The sequence below is a fragment of the Panthera uncia genome, chromosome E1 (assembly GCF_023721935.1).
Source record: "Panthera uncia isolate 11264 chromosome E1, Puncia_PCG_1.0, whole genome shotgun sequence".
Taxonomy (NCBI): domain Eukaryota; kingdom Metazoa; phylum Chordata; class Mammalia; order Carnivora; family Felidae; genus Panthera; species Panthera uncia.
In genome coordinates this window covers 17,973,522-17,992,172 of record NC_064814.1, presented here as the reverse complement: position 1 = coordinate 17,992,172, position 18,651 = coordinate 17,973,522, and the positions used below count along the sequence as shown (strand labels likewise).

General features: G+C 46.6%; 1 protein-coding gene across 9 annotated transcripts in view; it reads left to right on the top strand.

Moving 5' to 3' along the window:
* PITPNC1 (phosphatidylinositol transfer protein cytoplasmic 1) overlaps window positions 1-18,651 on the top strand; it is a 268,872-nt gene that overhangs the window by 141,744 nt on the left and 108,477 nt on the right. For all 9 annotated transcript variants that reach the window (XM_049636382.1, XM_049636381.1, XM_049636384.1 and 6 more), the window contains one exon: window positions 11,319-11,415. In XM_049636382.1, the coding sequence (XP_049492339.1) occupies window positions 11,319-11,415 (97 nt within the window). The remainder of the gene's footprint in view (window positions 1-11,318; window positions 11,416-18,651) is intronic.

Sequence of the window (18,651 nt, the reverse complement as noted above, 5' to 3'; positions counted from 1 at the left end):
CCAGATGTAAGATTTTCCTCCCTGATGAAGAGTCTGGCACCCAGCTGGCTCAGGGTAGAGCATGTGACTCTTGATCTCTGGGTTGTGACCTCGATACCGCACTCCATTGGGCGTAGAGAGATTACTTAAAAACAAAAATCTTGAAAACAGAGAGAGAGAGAAAGACGTCCAAGAGGCATAATCTTGCTCTAAGAAAGGGAGGAAATGAGAGGAGACTTCTGGGAAGGTAACTGACAGTGTCTACCACCCGGACCTTGACAATAAAACTGAACAGTAGTGCAAGAAGGAAACTGATAGACCAACCTCTGTTAAGAACACAGACGTGAAAAGCCCATATAAAACATTAGCAGATCAAATACCTCGGAGAAGAAGAAGAATAATAATCATGATAATAATAATGAATCATGACTCGACCAGACTCTCATGTTGTTAACACCAATATGGGAATTCAGCAAGATTGCTGGGGATAAAATCCATGTACAAAATCAGCGTTATTATACAGCAGGAACAATAAGTGGAAAATGTAACTTTGAAAAAATTCCATTAGGGGGGTGCCTGGGTAGCTCAATCTGTTGAGCCTCCAACTCTTGATTTTGCCTCAGGTCATGATCCCAGGGTCATGGGATCGGGCCCCACGTCGGGCTTGGCACTGAGCATGGATGGAGCCTGCTTGGGATTTTCTCTCTCTCTCTCCCCCTCTCCCCTCTCCCCTGCACTCTCTCTATCTCTTTCTCTCTCTCTCTCTGGAAAAAAAAAAAATCCATTATAATAGAAAAAGGATAGGCAAAGAAATTTAAAGGTACCCGGTAATCAATCTACAAGATATACAACATCTTTTTGGAGGGAAAAGAAACCAAAACAAAACAGTAGTGGAGGACATTTTTATCTTTTTAAAGTAGGCTCCATGCCCCCACCTGTGGCTCGAAGTCACAATCCTGTGACCAAGTGTCACATGCTCCACTGACTGAGCCAGCCACACATCCCAGTGGAGGACATTTTTAAAAACCCTAGACAGGGACACCTGGCTGGCTCAGTCAGTGGACCATGTGACTCTTGTCAGAGGTCATGAGTTCAAGCCCCACACTGGGTGTAAAGCTTACAAAAACAAAACAAAACAAAACCAAAAGCACCCAAAATAACACCCTAGACAAGTGGTGATGTTCATGGATAGGAAATGCCGTATTATAAAGTTGCCATCAATTCCCAAATTAATTATAAATTTAATACAAATCTAATTAAGATGCCAACAGGGTTGTTTCTAAAATAGAGTTTGAAAATATAATTCTAAAATTCCTAGTTGTTATAGCCTTATAATATAGAGGTTTGGTATCTAGTGGGGCAAGTCCCTTCTACTTATTCAATTTTTCCAAAATTGTTAATATGAATGTTAAGATCAGAGAACCACCAATGATGTGAAGAATGACTGAAAAAACCAAGGGCATTTAACCTGGAAAGGCCAGACTCAGGGTGTGTAATGGTGTAGGCAGGTGGGAAAAGAATTAGACATGCATATTCGATAAGACCTCCAGGGGACCAACTGGACCAAGACCAACGGGTAAGAATGCCAGGAGAAAGGTCTAGGCTCAGTTTAAGGAAGGAATCTAAGTGCGTGTGTGAGAACCCAGAAGGGCGCCTTAAGAGTCCGTTATGCTTTTGCTGGGGATGCCTGAACATGAGCGGGGCTCCCACCTACCGGACTGTCCTTGAGCAGATTTGAACATCAAATAGGTGGTTAAACTGGGCACCCTTTCAGATCCTTTTCAACCTTAATTTTCTGTGCTCAAAGTAAGTGGCAGACATTATCCTGACTCACCTCCAGCATTCGTAAATGAGTAACCAATGAGACATTGGAGAAAAGTACTTTGTGTTCCCTTTGCATGAGTCTGAACTAGGTCAATCATTTTATAACATAAAAGACTCTTGGTATATTTGGAAGAGTGTGGCACATCTCTTAGGACCAGGGAGATGATGGTTTAGTAAGAGAAAAAGAAAAAATGTCTATGCGACGTACTAGAAAATAAGAATATGGATCTCCGTAATCATAAAAGAACACCAGATCCGTTACTTTGTTACACATTGGAGCCACCTTGAGTTAATCATGTCCTGCACGCACAGGTCATGGGACTGCTGTCTTGGCAAGGCTGCTTCCTAATTGAAATTCATTAAATAGGTACTTATTGGAACTTTAAACGTATAGTGAATTGTTCCTCTATTAGGATCGCTTAGTAAGTAACACGTGGCCTTTGCCTTCTGATCAAAGCAAGATCTGGGCTGACAGTGTTTAGCATTTGCGAGTCTATCTGTCCATCTTGGGAATGGTGTCAGGGAGGAAAATCTTTTGCTCAGCCCACTTAGGCTCTGTGAGCGGGGGCCTGCAAATTAAACTAAAACTGACGGATTCGTGGGAGAAAAGACATTTGTTTTATTCATGGATGTACATGGGAGCCCCCCAAAAAACAGTCAGTTAGAGTTTGGGGCTTATATGCCATTTTACTAGGGGGCGAGCAGGGTGAGAGGGAAAGGCACTTCTGGAAGAAACAAATGGCTTTCATGAAAAACAAACGGGACTTGAGGAGGATGGATAGGAGATATGATAGTTTTGTGACAGCGGCTGTTTATTAGCCAGTTTCTTATCTCGATGATAACTTCTCATCTCTGGTGATAGGAGTCAGTCTTCCCTGGTTGTGAACTTCCTGGGGAGGGGATTTATGACAGCTGAATTCTTTCGAGAGGCTCCGCTTTTATGCTGATAAGGGCAGTTCAGTGAAAGCATCTTCCTGCAACTGTTGATTCTCAAATATCTTCAGCTCCAAATAATTCTTACACTGCTGTGGGTGGCATCTTGGAGACCCCTTTGCCAGCCGCAGGGAAGTGGGTTCTGAGAGCTGGACTGGCATTAGCTGAGACGTCACCGTGCCCACTTAATAATTTACACGCAGGAACATCTGTGTCCCGTGAACCTGCATTCATGAGCTGGCAAAGTGAGTGAATTTTCTCCCTTACGTCAACCTAAATTTTTTTTTTTTTTAACGTGTATTTATTTTTGAGAGACAGGGAGAGACAGAGCCCAAGTGGGGGAGGGGCAGAGAGAGAAGGAGACCCAGGATCCGAAGCAGGCTCCAGGCTCTGAGCTGTCAGCACAAGGCCCGACGTGAAGCTTGAACTCACAAAAATCGTGACCTGAGCCGAAGTCGAACGCTCAACCGACTGAGCCACTCAGGTGCCCCTCCTTATGTCATATGGGAAGGCAAATCACATTTAGAGATAGGTTTATCAATCTGTTCTTACTGGAGTTGCTCAGAGCCTGGGTAGTCAGAGCCTTCTCTCTGAGTCTGACCTGAGCAGAAAGGACATTTCGTGGAAGGATGTCAGTGGCCCACAGAATTGCCTGCAGGCTTGAGAACGGGCAGCTGCCTGGGCACTTGCGAGGGGCCAAGGGCAGCGGACAGACTCCATTCTGCCGGCACCACCACGACTGCCATGGATGGGTCCAAATTGTCCCTTTTTTTTTCTTTCTTGCTATCACTTATTCCAAAATCCCAACACAAGCATCCCACTGAGTTTCCGATCCAGGCTCGGGCTGCCAGTGAGTGGGGAGAGGGACTTCCAGGCTGGTTTCCAAAGTGGCTGCATTTTACATCCCCTCCAGCAAATGTGTGAGGATGCCAACTTCTCCACGTAATCACTGCCACTTGCCATTGTCTGTCTTTTTGATTCTAGCCATCCTCGTGGGTGTGAAATGGTATCTCATCTTGGTTTCGATTGGCATTTCCCTCATGACTAATGACCGTTGAGAATCTCTTCTTGTGCTCATTGGCCATTTATTGGAGAAATGGCTGTTGTTGTCCTTTGCCCATTTTTAAATGGAGTCTGATGTCTTTCGAAAATGCCATCCGTCCTTTTATTGGCTTGTATCTCCTCTCCCAGGGAGGGGATTCCTCGGGCCCCTCCCTACGGCGTCTGAGGCACCGCTGGGTGCACCGTTCGTCTCGGCGGTTGCCTCATGCGCTCGGAACATTACATTACTTCTCCTACGTTAGTACATTTGGTGATTGTCCTTGGGCCTCCGATCCAGTTCAGTTAACCAAATAAGTGGTATTTCTTGGCTTGGCTTCAAAAAAATCCCCGTTTCAACTGGCATCCAGGGAAAGGAGGCGAGATACTCATCAGTCTCTCCAATAGTGATTCTAAATAAAACCTGTCTCCCAGAATCAGATGCGGGTGGGTCTTTTCTCTGGTCCCTTTTCATTTTCTTTTCATCTGCAGCATCTCTCCCGTCCCTTCCCATGAAGCCTAGGAGGGGAGGGATTCAGGGATGGGGGTGGGGGGCATGGGAGAAAAGAGGGAGCCTATTTTTAGGCTTGTTTTTCAGTCATGAAGTGTCATGTTCTTCCCCACCACGGCTGCTGGATTAATTAGGCTGTGCTGGCAGCTGCCCGTCAGGGAGGGTTGCCAGCTTATAACGGTGATTCCGCCCAATGCCTGAATCGATCTAATGACCAGGACCACCTTTCTCCTGTTCCATGGCTCTGGCCTTCCAGGGTCACTCTCCCGGCCTCTGTGTGTCGCTGGGTAAGAGAGGGCCCAACTTCCCCAAGCTACGAGTCCTGTTTGGGCAAGCAAAGCCGCCCGCCGGTCACTTTGCCTACCAGCTCGTTGGTCCAGCTTGGTTGCCAGGGCTTGGCTCTTTCTCTCACGTTGCCTTTCTCTTCTCCCAGGTCTGCCAGATCTGCCAAGCAGATCGGTCTCATCTCTTATAGCTTGCCCAGAGTAAGAGCTCAGTGCCCAGAGCTTGTGTGGCCTGGGGAGAGCCCGCTGCCCAGGCAACAGGTCGTAGAGAGATTGTCGGGGTCAAAGATTCTGACCTGCGGGCTTATTTCCTTGCCGTGTTGAAAGACTCTTTATGGTCAGTATTGAATGTTCAGAGTCAACCGTTACTCATTCAGGAGATAGCTGTTGGTGCCTGCTGTGTGCCAGGCACTGTCCTAGGTGCTGGGCATGCAGCAGGGGCAGAACGAGGATCCCTGTCCTGGGGGATCTTACCTTCTAGGTGGGAGTGACAGTGCTCAGTGGCCATAACGTATGGGAACATTAGATATTTCATTTTTTCATGTTTATTTATTTTAAAAAATTGTTAAGTGTTTATTTACTTTTGAGAGAGAGAGAGAGAGACAAGAGCGTGAGTGGGGGAGGGGCAGAGAGAGAGAGGGGGAGACACAGAATCCGAAGCAGGCTCCGGGCTCTGAGCTGTCAGCCCAGAGCCCGCTGCGGGGCCAGAACCCACGGATCGTGAGATCATGACCCCAGCCAAAGTCGGACGCCCCACCAACTGAGCCACCCAGGCGCCCCTGAACGTCAAATATTTTAGAATATTTCATCTTACATATTCTACGGAAATATATAGTCGGTGTGTAAGTATTGAATATAATATTCAATAAATGAGATTGATTAACCTACTGTATTTTGTATCCTGGAGAAGTAGAACATGTAAGCGACTTCCTCCCAGCGTGCCTTTCAGTCCATGCAATTCTTCTCTGTCCCGTCTTTGTCCTTAAGAACATGGTGCAGATTCTCACGTTGCCAGGATCTCTCCCTTCTGCTCCTCATTCACCTTCTCCCATGGGAACTCACAGGAACAGAATGTTGGCCTGGCTGGATCTGAAAAGAACTAGAACGTCCATCCAGTCAAACCCGTGCCACCTCGGTTCTGCCTCACTCCTGACCAATGCCACTGACATCACGTGGCCCTCTCCCTTGAGTGCTTCCCAGCGTGCTAGCCGTGTTACCGTAAAGCTGTCCGAGCACAGCCTTCCAAGAACTGACACACAGGCAGACCTTTTTTCCCAGAATCCCAATGCAGACCGCTCTTAAAAAACATTTTTTTTAATGCTTCCTCATTTTTGAGAGAGAGAGAGAGAGAGAGACAGAATCCAAACACAGAATCCAAACATAGAATCCAAAGCAGGCTCCAGGCTCTGAGCTGTCAGCGCAGAATCCGACACGGGGCTCGAACCTACGAACCGCGATCTCATGCCCTGAGCCAAAGTCGGCCACTTAACCAACTGAGCCACTCAGGTGCCCCCAAACTACTCTTTTAAGTAGGGAGAGCGGTGGTGGCGTGTAAGTGAAATTACGAGCAGAATTCAAAGACCGGCCAGAACAGTCATTAATCGGAGATCAGCATACGCGGAACTGGGTACCGACGATTCTTATCAAATAATTGTCAAATGCCAGGTTGGAAAGAAAAGGTGAGAACATCCCTCCTGGACCAGCGGAAAATGAGGTTCTAAAAGGTAGCTTCGTCCTTTTTAGAAGTCCCTTAAGTGGGCTTTGCTTATGTGAGCACAATCTCCGCATCGACAGTGACAGGTTTCAGGGACACTGTGAGAAACGCCTGAGCAAAGGGAACCCAGACGGGCTGTCTTTCTGCAGGGAATGTTTTAAGTCCAAAAGGTGGTTGATTCTAGTGCTGCGTATCCCGCATGAGTCGGTGGGTAAAACAGCTCAAATAAAGATTCTGGTGCAGACCATCATAACTCTGATCCCCGTTGAGAAAATGAAATTAGACTCCACTTAGACCACATCTGGCCTAATGATGTTCAGTACCTCCTGGGGCCAAAAAAATATTCCCAAACGAGCCTAGATTGCAAAGAGAGATTAGATATCAGGGCGAGTCTGGCAATAATCTGGATTGTAAAGTGCCAGAAGCTTCTAAAGAAGGGATGGTTTGGGTTTTCAGTTCCGGAAGCTCTTGATGAAGTAAATAAACACGCTTCAGCTGAGACCAGTTCAGGTTATGCCTGCGTTTTGGGGCCTTCTTATCAGATCAGTTGTAATTTAGGGAGACCTAGGGAACAGGTGAGAAGGGTTCAGTGGCCATATCCACTGAGGTCCAAGGCCGGGTTTCCCAGTCTCGGCACTGTTACTAATATTTGGGGCCAGAGAATTCTTTGCTGTGGGGGCTTTCCTGAGCATTGCGCATTGTAGGGTGTTGAACAGCATCCCTGGCCCCTACCCACTAGGTGCCAGCAGCATCCCTGCCCCCCCTCCCCCAACCTCCCATTTTTGCCAACCAAAAATGTTTCCAGACTTGGTCAAATGCGCCCCTCCCCCCCCGGGGCGTGGTGTAGAATTCTCCCTCCGCCCCATTGAGAACCAGTGCTCTAGGGTGACGACCATACCAGTTTGCCCAGGACTGGGGAATTCTGGAATGTAGGACTTGTACAACTAAAAGCAGGACAGCCTCATGTAGACTGGGATGGGTGGGTCACCTGGGTGTGTCATTGACAGGTTCTGTGTTTCATACTAGAGTTTAAAAGTGGAAAAAAATACATAAAAGTGAAAAGCCAAGCGTTTTGAAAAGTCTGTCTTTGGGGGACATTGACAGAGGTGTTTGGGCAACAGTATCATTCCATGTCAGCATGTTTTACGATTCTGTAAAGGCTTCAGGGTTTTGTCTGTCCGTCTGTCCTTTTCCTCCGTGCCTCTGAAGCCTGACATAGTGATACGGGCCATTGGGAGGTCTGGTCCCGGCCAGTGGATCAAGAGGACATGATTCAAACCGTGCCACCATTCCAGAAGAGAGACTCTTATATATTTTTTTTTTAATTGATGTTTATTTATCTTTGAGAGAGAGAAAGAGACAGAGTGCAAGAGGGGGAGGGACAGAGAGAGAGGGAAACATAGAATCCGAAACAGGCTCCAGGCTCCCAGCTGTCAGCACAGAGCCTGACACCGGGCTCGAACCCACGAACTGTGAGATCATGACCTGAGCCAGAGTTGGACACTTAACCAACTGAGCCACCCAGGCGCCCCCTCCAGAAGAGAGACTCTTGTTTGACACCTGGGAGTGAGTTTGAGTGACAGACTTCTCCTTAGAATTGGAGGCTGTGTGACAGTATACATCATGAAAGTGACAGCAGCAGTGGGGACTAATTTAATTCCATTTTCCTTTGCAGCCCTGATAAATCATTGCCACGGGGAAAAATAAATTTTACTTCCTCAGACAAAAATGATTTGAATAATGATGTGCTCTGGGGAAAGTGGGGGCTGAGAGAAAGTCTGTTAGTGGGATTAAAATATTTGAATATTGTATCATGCAACTTTCTGCCAATGCCTCCTGCCCCCGGCCCGGTAAATGGCTTGTAGTGAGAGGTTTTCCTTCCTAGACTAATTGAAGAATCCTGTAAAGTGGCATCAGCCCTCTTGGCTGAATGTTGTGGGGTTTTTTTAGGGCGTCTCTTTGGAAAAGGCAGCTTTTTCCAGTGCTTCGTATCCTGGATGAGTTGGTGGATGAAACACCTGAGCTAAAGATTCTAGGGGCTGAAGTCCTGACCACGTACAAATAGGAAAGGTCTTGGCGTGGGTAGAAAATTGCTAGTGCTTTTCAGCCAGTCTCCTTCCAGGAAAGGGTTGTCGAATGGGGATGTGGTTCTTCTGGGAGGCTTTCTAAGTGACCTGGGGTCTGAGTTATGGAGGGAGGGGGCTGGGGCCCCAGAGTGCTATGCCTCAGGAGCCTAATGCGTATGGGGAGGGGTTCCACCCCCAGCGTGGACAGTGGAGAATGGGCTCTGATGCTTGTAGGGAGACCTAGGTACTTGGTCTTGGTCCGAGCTAGAGAATGCCTAGCTTTCTTTGGGGGAGATTCTACAATGCTGTTCCAGTCCATTCTGTTCCAGTCCATTAACAGCCCAGGGAAGCCACCTGCCCGTGAGTAGAAGCTGTGTCTTCCTACACCACCTGCTGACGCGCATCGCCCTGGGCTCTGGGGCAGAAAGGAGGGAGCCCCGGGGGGACTTGTGCTCGTGCCCATTAACTGCAAGCAAGCCCAGCGCAATTTTCCCACCCTGCACGTCAACCCTGGTTGCCCTGCTGCTTCCGCGACAGAAAGGATAAATCAAAGGCAAAAGCTATAAAAACCCCCGTCAGGAAGCAGCTCCTTCCTTTCAAGCAGTGTGAACGTAAGGTAAATGAGCAGTTACTGCAGACCTGATTTTATGGGAGTGAGACGTTCTGCGGGAGAGCGGCAAGAAAAATCGCGATGCGGGGCAGAAAATGCTCCTGCCCACGCTGCCCAGCCCACCGGAGAGCGGTGGCCCTCTGTCTGACACCCCCCCCCCAACTTTGGGGAAGCTTTGGGTCCCCCATTTGATTTGGCCCTGATGAGCCGCCCGGAGCTTTGGGTTAGGTCCGGCTGGCCACTGAAAATACATATTTGTCTTTAAAAAAAAACAAAAAAAGGGGGTCCTGGGCACTGTCAGAAATGAGAGAAACAATTCGAGAAGACATGCGAGGTGCACAGTATTTTTCTGGCTCGGGTTGTCGTTTAAACTCCATGTCCGAGAGAGGGTGGGGATTTGGGGTTCTGTTAGCTTGATGGCCCCATTTTCTTGGAATTCACAACTGCCCCGAAGTGTTATCGTCAACATGGTGGCCTTCAGGAGCTCAGAGTCTGTGTCCTCTTGGGGTCTGATGTCCGGCTAGGCCCAGAGTCCCAGACCCTTGAGCTGGAAGCCCCAGGATGGGAAAGGAACAAAATGGGGTGGGGGCCAGGGAGGCACCTGGTGGGCTCAGTCTGTTGAGCTTCTGACTCTTAATTTCAGCTCAGGTCATGATCTCATGGTTCATGAGTTTGAGCCCTGCATCGGGCTCTGTGCTGACCGTGCAGAGCCTGCTTGGGATTCTCTCTCTCTCTCTCTCTCTCTCTCTCTCTCTCTGCCCTTCCCTTCCAAAATAAATAAATAAATAAACTTAAAAAAAAACTAAAACAAAATGGTAGCATCCGGAAAGACACAAAGCCCCCAGGTATAGTGCTGGGGGCGGGGGCAGGGAGGTAGAATAAAATCATGCAGACATATTTAAGGAATACAGGGTACTATATATTTAAATATAGCATTTACAGAATTCTCTGGGCCTGTACTGCTGTAGAGTTGGCCCCTGAAGGAAAACAAAGCCAAATAAAACTAAACAAAACTCAATGAGTCTTTGGTGTACAAAAGGTCTTGAGACCTGTGCCCCTGGGTTTTCTTTGTTTTAAGAATTTGTTTTCTTCTCATGGCTGCCCGGGTTCCTGCTCCAGGGAAAGGCTCCATCACTGTATCATTTCCAGTGGCTGCCTTAACAGATCCCCACACACTGGGTGGCTTCAAACAACGCAGATTTGTCCTGTCTCGATTCTGGAGGCCAGAAGTCTGAAATCAAGGTGTGGGCAGTGCTGATTGCCCATGGGGGCTCCGCGGGGGAGGCTGTTCTGTGCCTCCCTTCCAGCTTCTGGTGTCTGAGGCAATCCATGGCTCGTGGCTGCGTCCCTCCTGTCTCCAGCTTCTGTCTTCACCTGGCTTCTCCCCCTCTGTGTATACCTGTCTCTAAATCTCCCTCTCCTTTCTCTTACGAGGACACTAGTGCCTGGAGTGAGGGCCTAGCCTAGATCCAACGGGATTCCATCTTGAGATCCTTAATTACCTACAAAAGGCCAGCTTTCACCTAAGGTTAAGTTCACAGGTGCTGGCGGTTAGGACATGGCTACATCTTTGGAGGGGACACAAGTCCCCCAACTCCAGTCACCAAGGGGCTATGTTTTGTTCTTCTTCATATCTCTAAAATCATTACTGTCTGTCGTTTTAGTTCGTTTTTAAAACATCGCCCTTGTGGATTGTTGAGCTGACACCCGGCTCTGACATTTGCCTCCGTCTCCCTCCCTGTTCGGTCTTAAACATCCTGTCCGACCACTTCTGCCATATGACTCCTAGGAGACCAAGGCCAGGCTGGCCACACCCTCCCAACGGCGCACCTTCCGGGCACTGAAACCTCATGTCCTTGTAGATCAGGTCAAAGAGGACAGGCTAACAATCGTATGAGGTTCCCCATCCCCACACCCAGGCTGCCATCTGCCTCCCCACATTTTAAGAGCATATGAAGGGGCCCCTGGGTGGCTCAGTCGGTTGTGCATCCGACTTTGGCTCAGGTCCTGATCCCGTGGTTCGTGCGTTCAAGCCCTGCATGGGGCTCTCTGCTGTCAGTGTAGATCCTGCTTTGGATCCTCTGTCACCCTTGTCTCTGCCCCTCCCCCACTTGTGCGCGCGGTCTCACTCTCTCAAAGATAAAAAATAAACATTAAAAAAAAAAGAGCATATGAATATGCACAGAAAATGGTGAACTATGGTGAAAACCAGAGGGATGGGGAAGAGATGACCCGTGGAGAGAAGGGCTGTCTAGGCATGCCTCCACTTTCTCTGGTAGTTTATCCAGAAAGCTGTGGGAGCACGTGAGATTCTGGACAGACTCTTTCTAATTGTCTTTTTTTTTTTTTTTCCTCTTAGCAAACTGCCCAGCTGGGCTAGAGCTGTTGTTCCCAAAATATTTTACGTTACAGAAAAGGCTTGGAACTATTACCCCTACACGATTACAGGTAAGTCCGTTTTACAACCGGCAGGTCACATGTAGCAAGAGAACGTAGTGCGGTAGTCAGATTTCACTGATTCGGGGTTTATTATCCAAGCAGGGACTGTGAGAGCCCCGTAGTATCTGTCTCTTCACCATTTGCCTTCGTCCTTTGAGATCAGTGCTCTTCCTAGGGGGGGCTGGTAGGAATTGAACTAAACCATTCCAGCTTGCTTCTTAAAGTGATTTTATTAAATAGCTTGTGGAGAAGGAACGTGAAAGGTTTGTTGTTGTCGTTGTTGTTTTTGTTTTTGTTTTTTTTTTTTAGTAATATGTCTAGAGTTTTCATGATCCCTATTTCTCCCTATTTCCTCAGTAGTCCCCAAGTAATTTGGGGATGTGGTTTGTAAATAAACAAGTTTGTTTACTTTGATTTGTTTTACAGCTTCTCCCAAAACGTTGACTATAATTTATGTCAAAGGTTCTATTGGGTCTCTCTGCCCCAACTACTTCCTCTGCAGTTGGATAATACGATAATTATAAGATCACTTTCCCTCTTACTTGGAATGGGATGATAATAAACTCTGTGTTGATTCTGAACTAGAAACTGTGCTCCCAAATTTGGAAGGTTTGGTTCCTGTCCCTCAAACACGAAAATTCAAGACCCTACTTGAATATCATAACAGGCTCTTCTTACTGGTTATAAAAGCTGTTTTTCCACTTAAAAGATTTCCTTTGTGGTTAATGAAATGCTCCACTGAAATTATTAGTCTTTAATTCTGCTTTTATAATGCCAGCTCGCTGGTTTTTAATTAGCCACAAACCTATAGGCTAATTGAACCTTGTCTTACAGTCCTTATCTGCCCAACCACAGAAGTATCATCTGTAAGAGTTTCATGAGCAAACATGGAGATATTTATGAAAGTTCAGTTTTTGGAAGGTTTCTTTAACATATTTTTAATAATTATAATTCACCAGTAGTTGTTAGTTCTGTGGTTTTATAAGCCATGTGGTTGCATATAAGCATGGTCTAAATCATCATTTTGTCTCTCTTTTTTCTTTCCCCTCTTGCCCAAATGAACATCCGGGACCAGAATACACAGTAAGTGTCATTTAATCATTTTTAAATATTCAGTTTAAGAACAGTGGAGTAATTGGAACTTCCTGTGTCTTTCTCATCGTACCACGTAATAAAAAAATAGGGGAATAATTCAAATCAGAAATATTTAAATGTAGGCTATTACATAGCTGTATGTAATGCAATAACTTGCATGTTCTCATTTGTTCAAGAATATGAATGTTAATTTGAAATGCCTTGATATTCACCTTACATAATTAACTTTTGCTTGTATTTTTAAATAGCTTGACTGCTCTACTGGTGATAGTTCAATGTAATAGAGCAGTTGCCAGAAATACAATATTAAAGTGATGATAATAGCTGTTGACAGAAGGCGGGGCTGATACCTAAAGGCTGTGATCTGATCACTTATTGGAGAACCTCGTAACTAGAAAGAGGTTCATTCAGATTATTTCCCTCTGAGCTCTGGATTGGGCAGTCTTGATGGCTTGATGAAAATCATTTGATTTCTTCCTGCCCTAAGGGCCTCTAAAATCATTACTTAGTTAGCATTAAAAAAGGAGACCCTGTAGTATCTCTGTGTCACCGCGTTTTCATTTGGATCATTTTCCTCAACAACCAACAGGTCAAGTTGTCATAATAAAAAAATGGGGGGTTGCCAGGGTGGCTCAGTCAGTTGAGCATCCAACTCTTGACCCCAGCTGAGGTCTTGATCTCAGGGTCGTGAGTTCAAGCTCCGCACTGGGCTCTCTCTGGGCGTGAAGCCTACTTTAAAAAAAAAAAGAAAAGAAAAGAAAAAAGAAAATGGTTAACTGAGCTATAATGGAGTTGAGTTTTTGGTCTTAATCAAAACAACCAAAGGAAAGAGACCTGGTGAGAGGGAAGTGGAGGAAAATGATTCATTGTGTCCTTGGCAAGAGCACAGTGCTTTGCACATAATGAATGCTCAATAAATAGTTATTGAATGGCAGAAGGAAGGCGAAAACAGATGGATCATCTCCTCAGGCAGAGGAGAAGGGTCACCGGCTTTGGAGTCAGGTAGGCCTGAGTGTCCTCTGGCTCTGGCTTTGCCACCTTCCTGCCCAAAGTTCTTAAGCAAGTGATCCCAGTTGCCAGTTCTTTAAACTTACATGACTCTATGAGTATATTCTCCCCTGTGCTTTGCAAAATGAAGAAAATAGTATCCAAAGTTGTTCACAAAATTAAATTTATTCCACTTAAAGTTTCCTTTAGGAGAATAAATTACATCCCTCATTCTTGGGTATTACAATGTCTTTCCTTGGGCCACCTGGGTGGCTCAGTCGCTTGAGCATCTGACTCTTGATCTCAGCTCAGGTCTTCAGAGTCGTGAGTTCAAGTGCAGCATTGGGCTCCATGCTGGGTGTAAAGCCTATTTAAAAAAATTTAGATAGGTGCGCCTGGGTGGCTCAGTCGGTTGAGCGTCCGACTTCAGCTCAGGTCACCATCTCGGGGTCCGTGAGTTCGAGCCCCGCGTCGGGCTCTGGGCTGACGGCTCAGAGCCTGGAGCCTGCCTCCGATTCTGTGTCTCCCTCTCTCTCTGCCCCTCCCCCGTTCATGCTCTGTCTCTTTCTGTCTCAAAAGTAAATAAATGTTAAAAAAAAATTAAAAAACATTTAGATAAAAAAAATTTTAGATAAAAAAATTTAGATAAAAAGATAATAAAATATATTTCCTTTTACGAAATGATAGGAATATATATAGCATTTCTTCCCTAATGTCTGTAAAAAGGCAATTCTTTGGCAAAATACAAATATTACATTTTAGAAGTAAGCAGCTTAACTTCTCTGAACCAGTTTCTTCATCTCTAAAATTGGACTAAACCCTCTTCCATAGAGCCATTAATAGAAGGATTCAGTGATTTAACATGGGGATCAGAAGACTTTTTTTTTTTAATGATTTTATTTATTTTTGAGAGAGAGAGCACGTGTGGGGGAGGTTCACAGAGAGAGGAGGACCAAGGATCTACAGCAGGCTCTGTGCTGTCAGCACAGAGCCCAACGCGAGGCTCGAACTCACAAACTGTGAGATCATGACCTGAGCCCAAGTTGGACGCTTAACCGACTGAGCCACCCAGGCGCCCCTAGAAGACGTTTTCTGTAAAGGGTCATATGGTAAATATTTTCTGCTTTGCGGGCCAGCTTCCGTCACTGTGAAGGCAGCCATGGACAATATGTAAAAGATGTTGGCCTGGTTGAATTTCCTCGGACAGCAGGCCCCATTGGGTCCCAGGCTATAGTTTGCCAACCCCTGGTGTATAGAATGGTTAGCACGTTGCCTGTACATAGCAGGCAATTAAATGGTTCCCCACCAACACTATCCCCAGTTCCATGGCTGCTAGCAACTGAACCGCCTCTAAGAGGAATGCTTGGGTAACTTTTGAGTCTTGCTTCTGTTAACAGTTGTGCAAGTTACCTCCCTCTAAACCTCCATTTCATCATCTGTAAGCGGGGAAAATGTAGTAACTATCTCATAAGGGCGATACGAAGATGATATTAAATAATCTAACGTGAAATCTTAGCCCAGTCTTTGGTGCATGGCGAATGCTCGATAAATGTTCAATGCTAGAAGCTGCCATCATTACAATGGAAGTCCTATGGGCGAATAAATGGGAATACATCTTGGTGCCCTTCAATGCTGACTGGGCTCCAATTCTTAGACCGGATTGGGCTAATTGTCTAGGATATTATTTGATTTTATTAGTATCTGATGTTATCCTTTTTCCTGCTTCTCCGAAAGCTCGTACATGGACTTTTCACTTGAAATGTGATCAGTAGTTACAGGGACAAAAGAATTCATGTCCCTATAACTATGCAAAGGCAGTTATTTGCTCAGCGAGCTTTAGAATTAGGTCACCTTGACTTGACCCAAAACTCATGGCACTTATTCCCCCAGAAGCCAATGACCATACCATGAAATGTGGGGGTGATTCATGGAGAAATGAAGTCTGAAAAATGCTTGACATCACGTTCAGTTTTTAAGAATATACATTATAGGACTTTGGTTCTGAAAACAGGATGCATCAGAATGAAGACCACAGCTCCTGACAAAGCCATTCCCATGGGGACGCACCTCCTCGGGCAGCCCTCCTATGAAAAGCTTTCTGGCCAGCCCCCATTACCGTGGACTCGGTCTCCTGTGCTGACCTCTGCACAGGCCATGGCGGATTTCTCAGGGGTCGTGGCCCTTCCTTCTGTCTAGCTTCTGCCCCACGGGACTCCTGTAGGTCTTTTTTTTTTTTTTTAATGTTTATTTATTTTTGAGGGAGAGAGAGACAGACAAAGCACGAGCAGGGGAGGGGCAGAGAGAGAGGGGAGACACAGAATCTGAAGCAGGCTCCAGGCTCCGAGCCGTCAACACAGAGCCCTGACACGGGGTTTGAACTCATGAACCGCGAGATCATGACCTGAGCTGAAGTCGAACACTTAACTGACTGAGCCCCCAGGTGCCCCAGCTGTAGTTCTGATCACACAGCTCAGACTTTCAAAGGAGCATGTTATTTTATTTCTATTTGAGAAAACTTTTGGGATAAAACATAAAGAAGTTAGTTATAGTTGTATAGGCTCATACTCACCGCCTTCTGTTTGACTCGATGTATTGCTTGATCTTTTCTAGGGCCCTTATTTTTTCAATTTTTTTTTGTCAGTTCCCCCCTAACGGTACCCCCAATCCTTGGGGTAGTTGATTAGGCCTGCTGAAACAAAGTACCCCAAAATAACAGAAATGCATCTTCTCGTGGTTCTGGAAGCTTAGAAGTCTGAATCAGTGGTTGGCTGGGCCATGCTCCCTCTGATGCCTTATAGGGGCAGAATTCTTTGCTTCTTTCCAGGTTCTGATGGCCTCAGGTGTTCCTTGACTTGTGGCTGCATAACTACAGTCTCTGCCTCTGTCTTCACATGGCATCTTCTCCCTGTGTGTGTCTGTGCCTTCACCTGGTGTCCTCCTTCCTGTGTCTCCTCTTATCGGTTCACCAGTCCTGAGGTGACTGGGTGGCCCAGTCAGTTGAGCGTCCGACTTCAGCCCAGGTCATGATCTCATGGTTCTTGGGTTCGAGCCCCACATTGGCAGAACCTGTTTGGGATTCTCTGTCTCCTTATCTCTCTGCCCCTCCCCTCCTCTCAAAAATAAACAAACATTAAAAAAAAAAAAAGAGGGAGAGACCAGTCCTGTTGGATTAAGGACCTGCCCTACTTCATCTTATTATAAATAATTCCATCTGCAGCAGCCTTAAATCCAAATCAGATTACATTCTGAGGAACCCGGGTTAGGACTTAAGCACGTATCTGGATCGTGGGGCGGTAGGGTGGGCAGGGACGCGCACACACACACACACACACACACACACACACACAGAATTCAACCCATAACACCATCTTTCAGTTTTAGATCAACAATCATTTATTAAACACCGACAGTGTATAAAACATCATGCTAGTAGGTTCCATTGAGTAGCTCCTGTGCTTTGGGGAGCCACAATCTTGTGGGGGAGAAGCTAGACATTCCAGTGGCAGCCATCAGCAAGGCACAGGGTTTTCTGGAGGCAAAATGGGACAGGCCATCGTTCAGCCCAGAGGGCAGGCTGACACCAGACCTGCCCACTGAGCTGGATGAGCTCTGAGTGAGGCTGATGGCAGAAATTCAGACCAGAGGGCAGAATGCATGGCACTGGGCCATCCAGGCAGACAAGCAGGTGCAAGGAGCAAAGGTGAAAAGAAGAGCCTTGGTCTCTGGACCGGGGCCCGGAGCTTGGTGTACAGGTGACACGGCCATCTTTCACAGGGGACTTGATCGTGAGATACGGGAGTGATAAAGTCACCAGCTTTAGCAAGTAAAAATACAGAATGTCCTGTTGAATTTGACTTTTCAGATTAATGGCATATCGTTTTTAGTACTTCTCAAGTATTGCATGGAATATACTTCTACTGAAAGATTGCTCATCTTCTATTTTTTTTCTGGCAACCCTATGGGAGGGGGGACAGCACTGGGGCAGAGCTCATGTCAGAGACTTAAGGACAAAAGTCAGGTTATAAGGACAGGGGCACATTGGTGGGCCAGAAGAAAAGGAGGAGAGGGAACTGTACAACTCGGCAGCTTGTCCTAAAGTTAACATGCCACCTTAACCCGAAGGCCAATCCAGTGGCCTGTCAGAACAACTTAAGTACTTCCTGCCTCAGGTAGGTTTGGCTCAGGAAGTGAAATGGATTAAAGGGGGCGGGGCTTGGGAAGATGAGAGGAGAGCAGATGAGTGTAGAACTGTCAATATTTCAAGGAATATGTGTGCTAAGGGTTGTGGTTGAAGCACAGAGCGTTGTAGAAAGGAGAGAGAAATTTTGCCTGGAAGAAATAGGGAAGATTTCCTGGAGAAGGCGGGGTTTGAGCTGGACCTTGGGAATAGTAGAAGTCCTACCTGCAGACACCCGCTGTGTCTTCGTCAGTTCAGGCTGCATGACAAAAAACACCATGCACAGGGTGGCTTCAACAAGAGACATTTATTTCTCACAGCTCTGGAGGCTGGGAAAGTCCAAGATCGAGGTAGCAGCTGATTCAGTTCCTGGAGAAAAAGCCCTCCTCCTACTATGGCTTCATAGAACTGGGAAAAACAGAAAGCCAGCTCTGATCTCTTCTTATGAGGGCACTTATCCCATTGTGAGGGCCCCACCCTCATGACCTCATCTAAACCTCATCACCTCTCCAAGGCCCTCCCTCCAAATGCCATCACATTGGAGGTTAAGGTTTCAAATATAAATATGGGATGGTGAGGTGTGGGGGCGGGGGGGCAGTCCGGAGCATGCACACTCCAGGCCCAGTGGGTAAGTGACATTGCTGGATCCTGGAAGCTTGGAGGCCAGGTCATGGTGGCTTTGAATGTCATGCGAGGTCTGTATTTAACTCTCTACAGGAGGCCACATTGTTCCTGGCTAGTTCACTTTGATTTTCCATCCTAAACATAGCACAGGTTTTCTGTCTGCCTTCCCAGTGACTGGGGGTCTGGGTTTCTCCCTCTGGCTGCAGTGGTCATTCTGAAGTTGCCTCCCTCCCCTTGCCTCACACTCAGCCAAGTTCTCACGGTCTCTGCCCCGACAGTTCGGGAGGAAGAGCCCACTCTTCTCCCTGACTCCAGGCTCTGCTCCCTGGATTTACGACAGATGCTTTCAATTGTCTTCATCCTTTTTTTC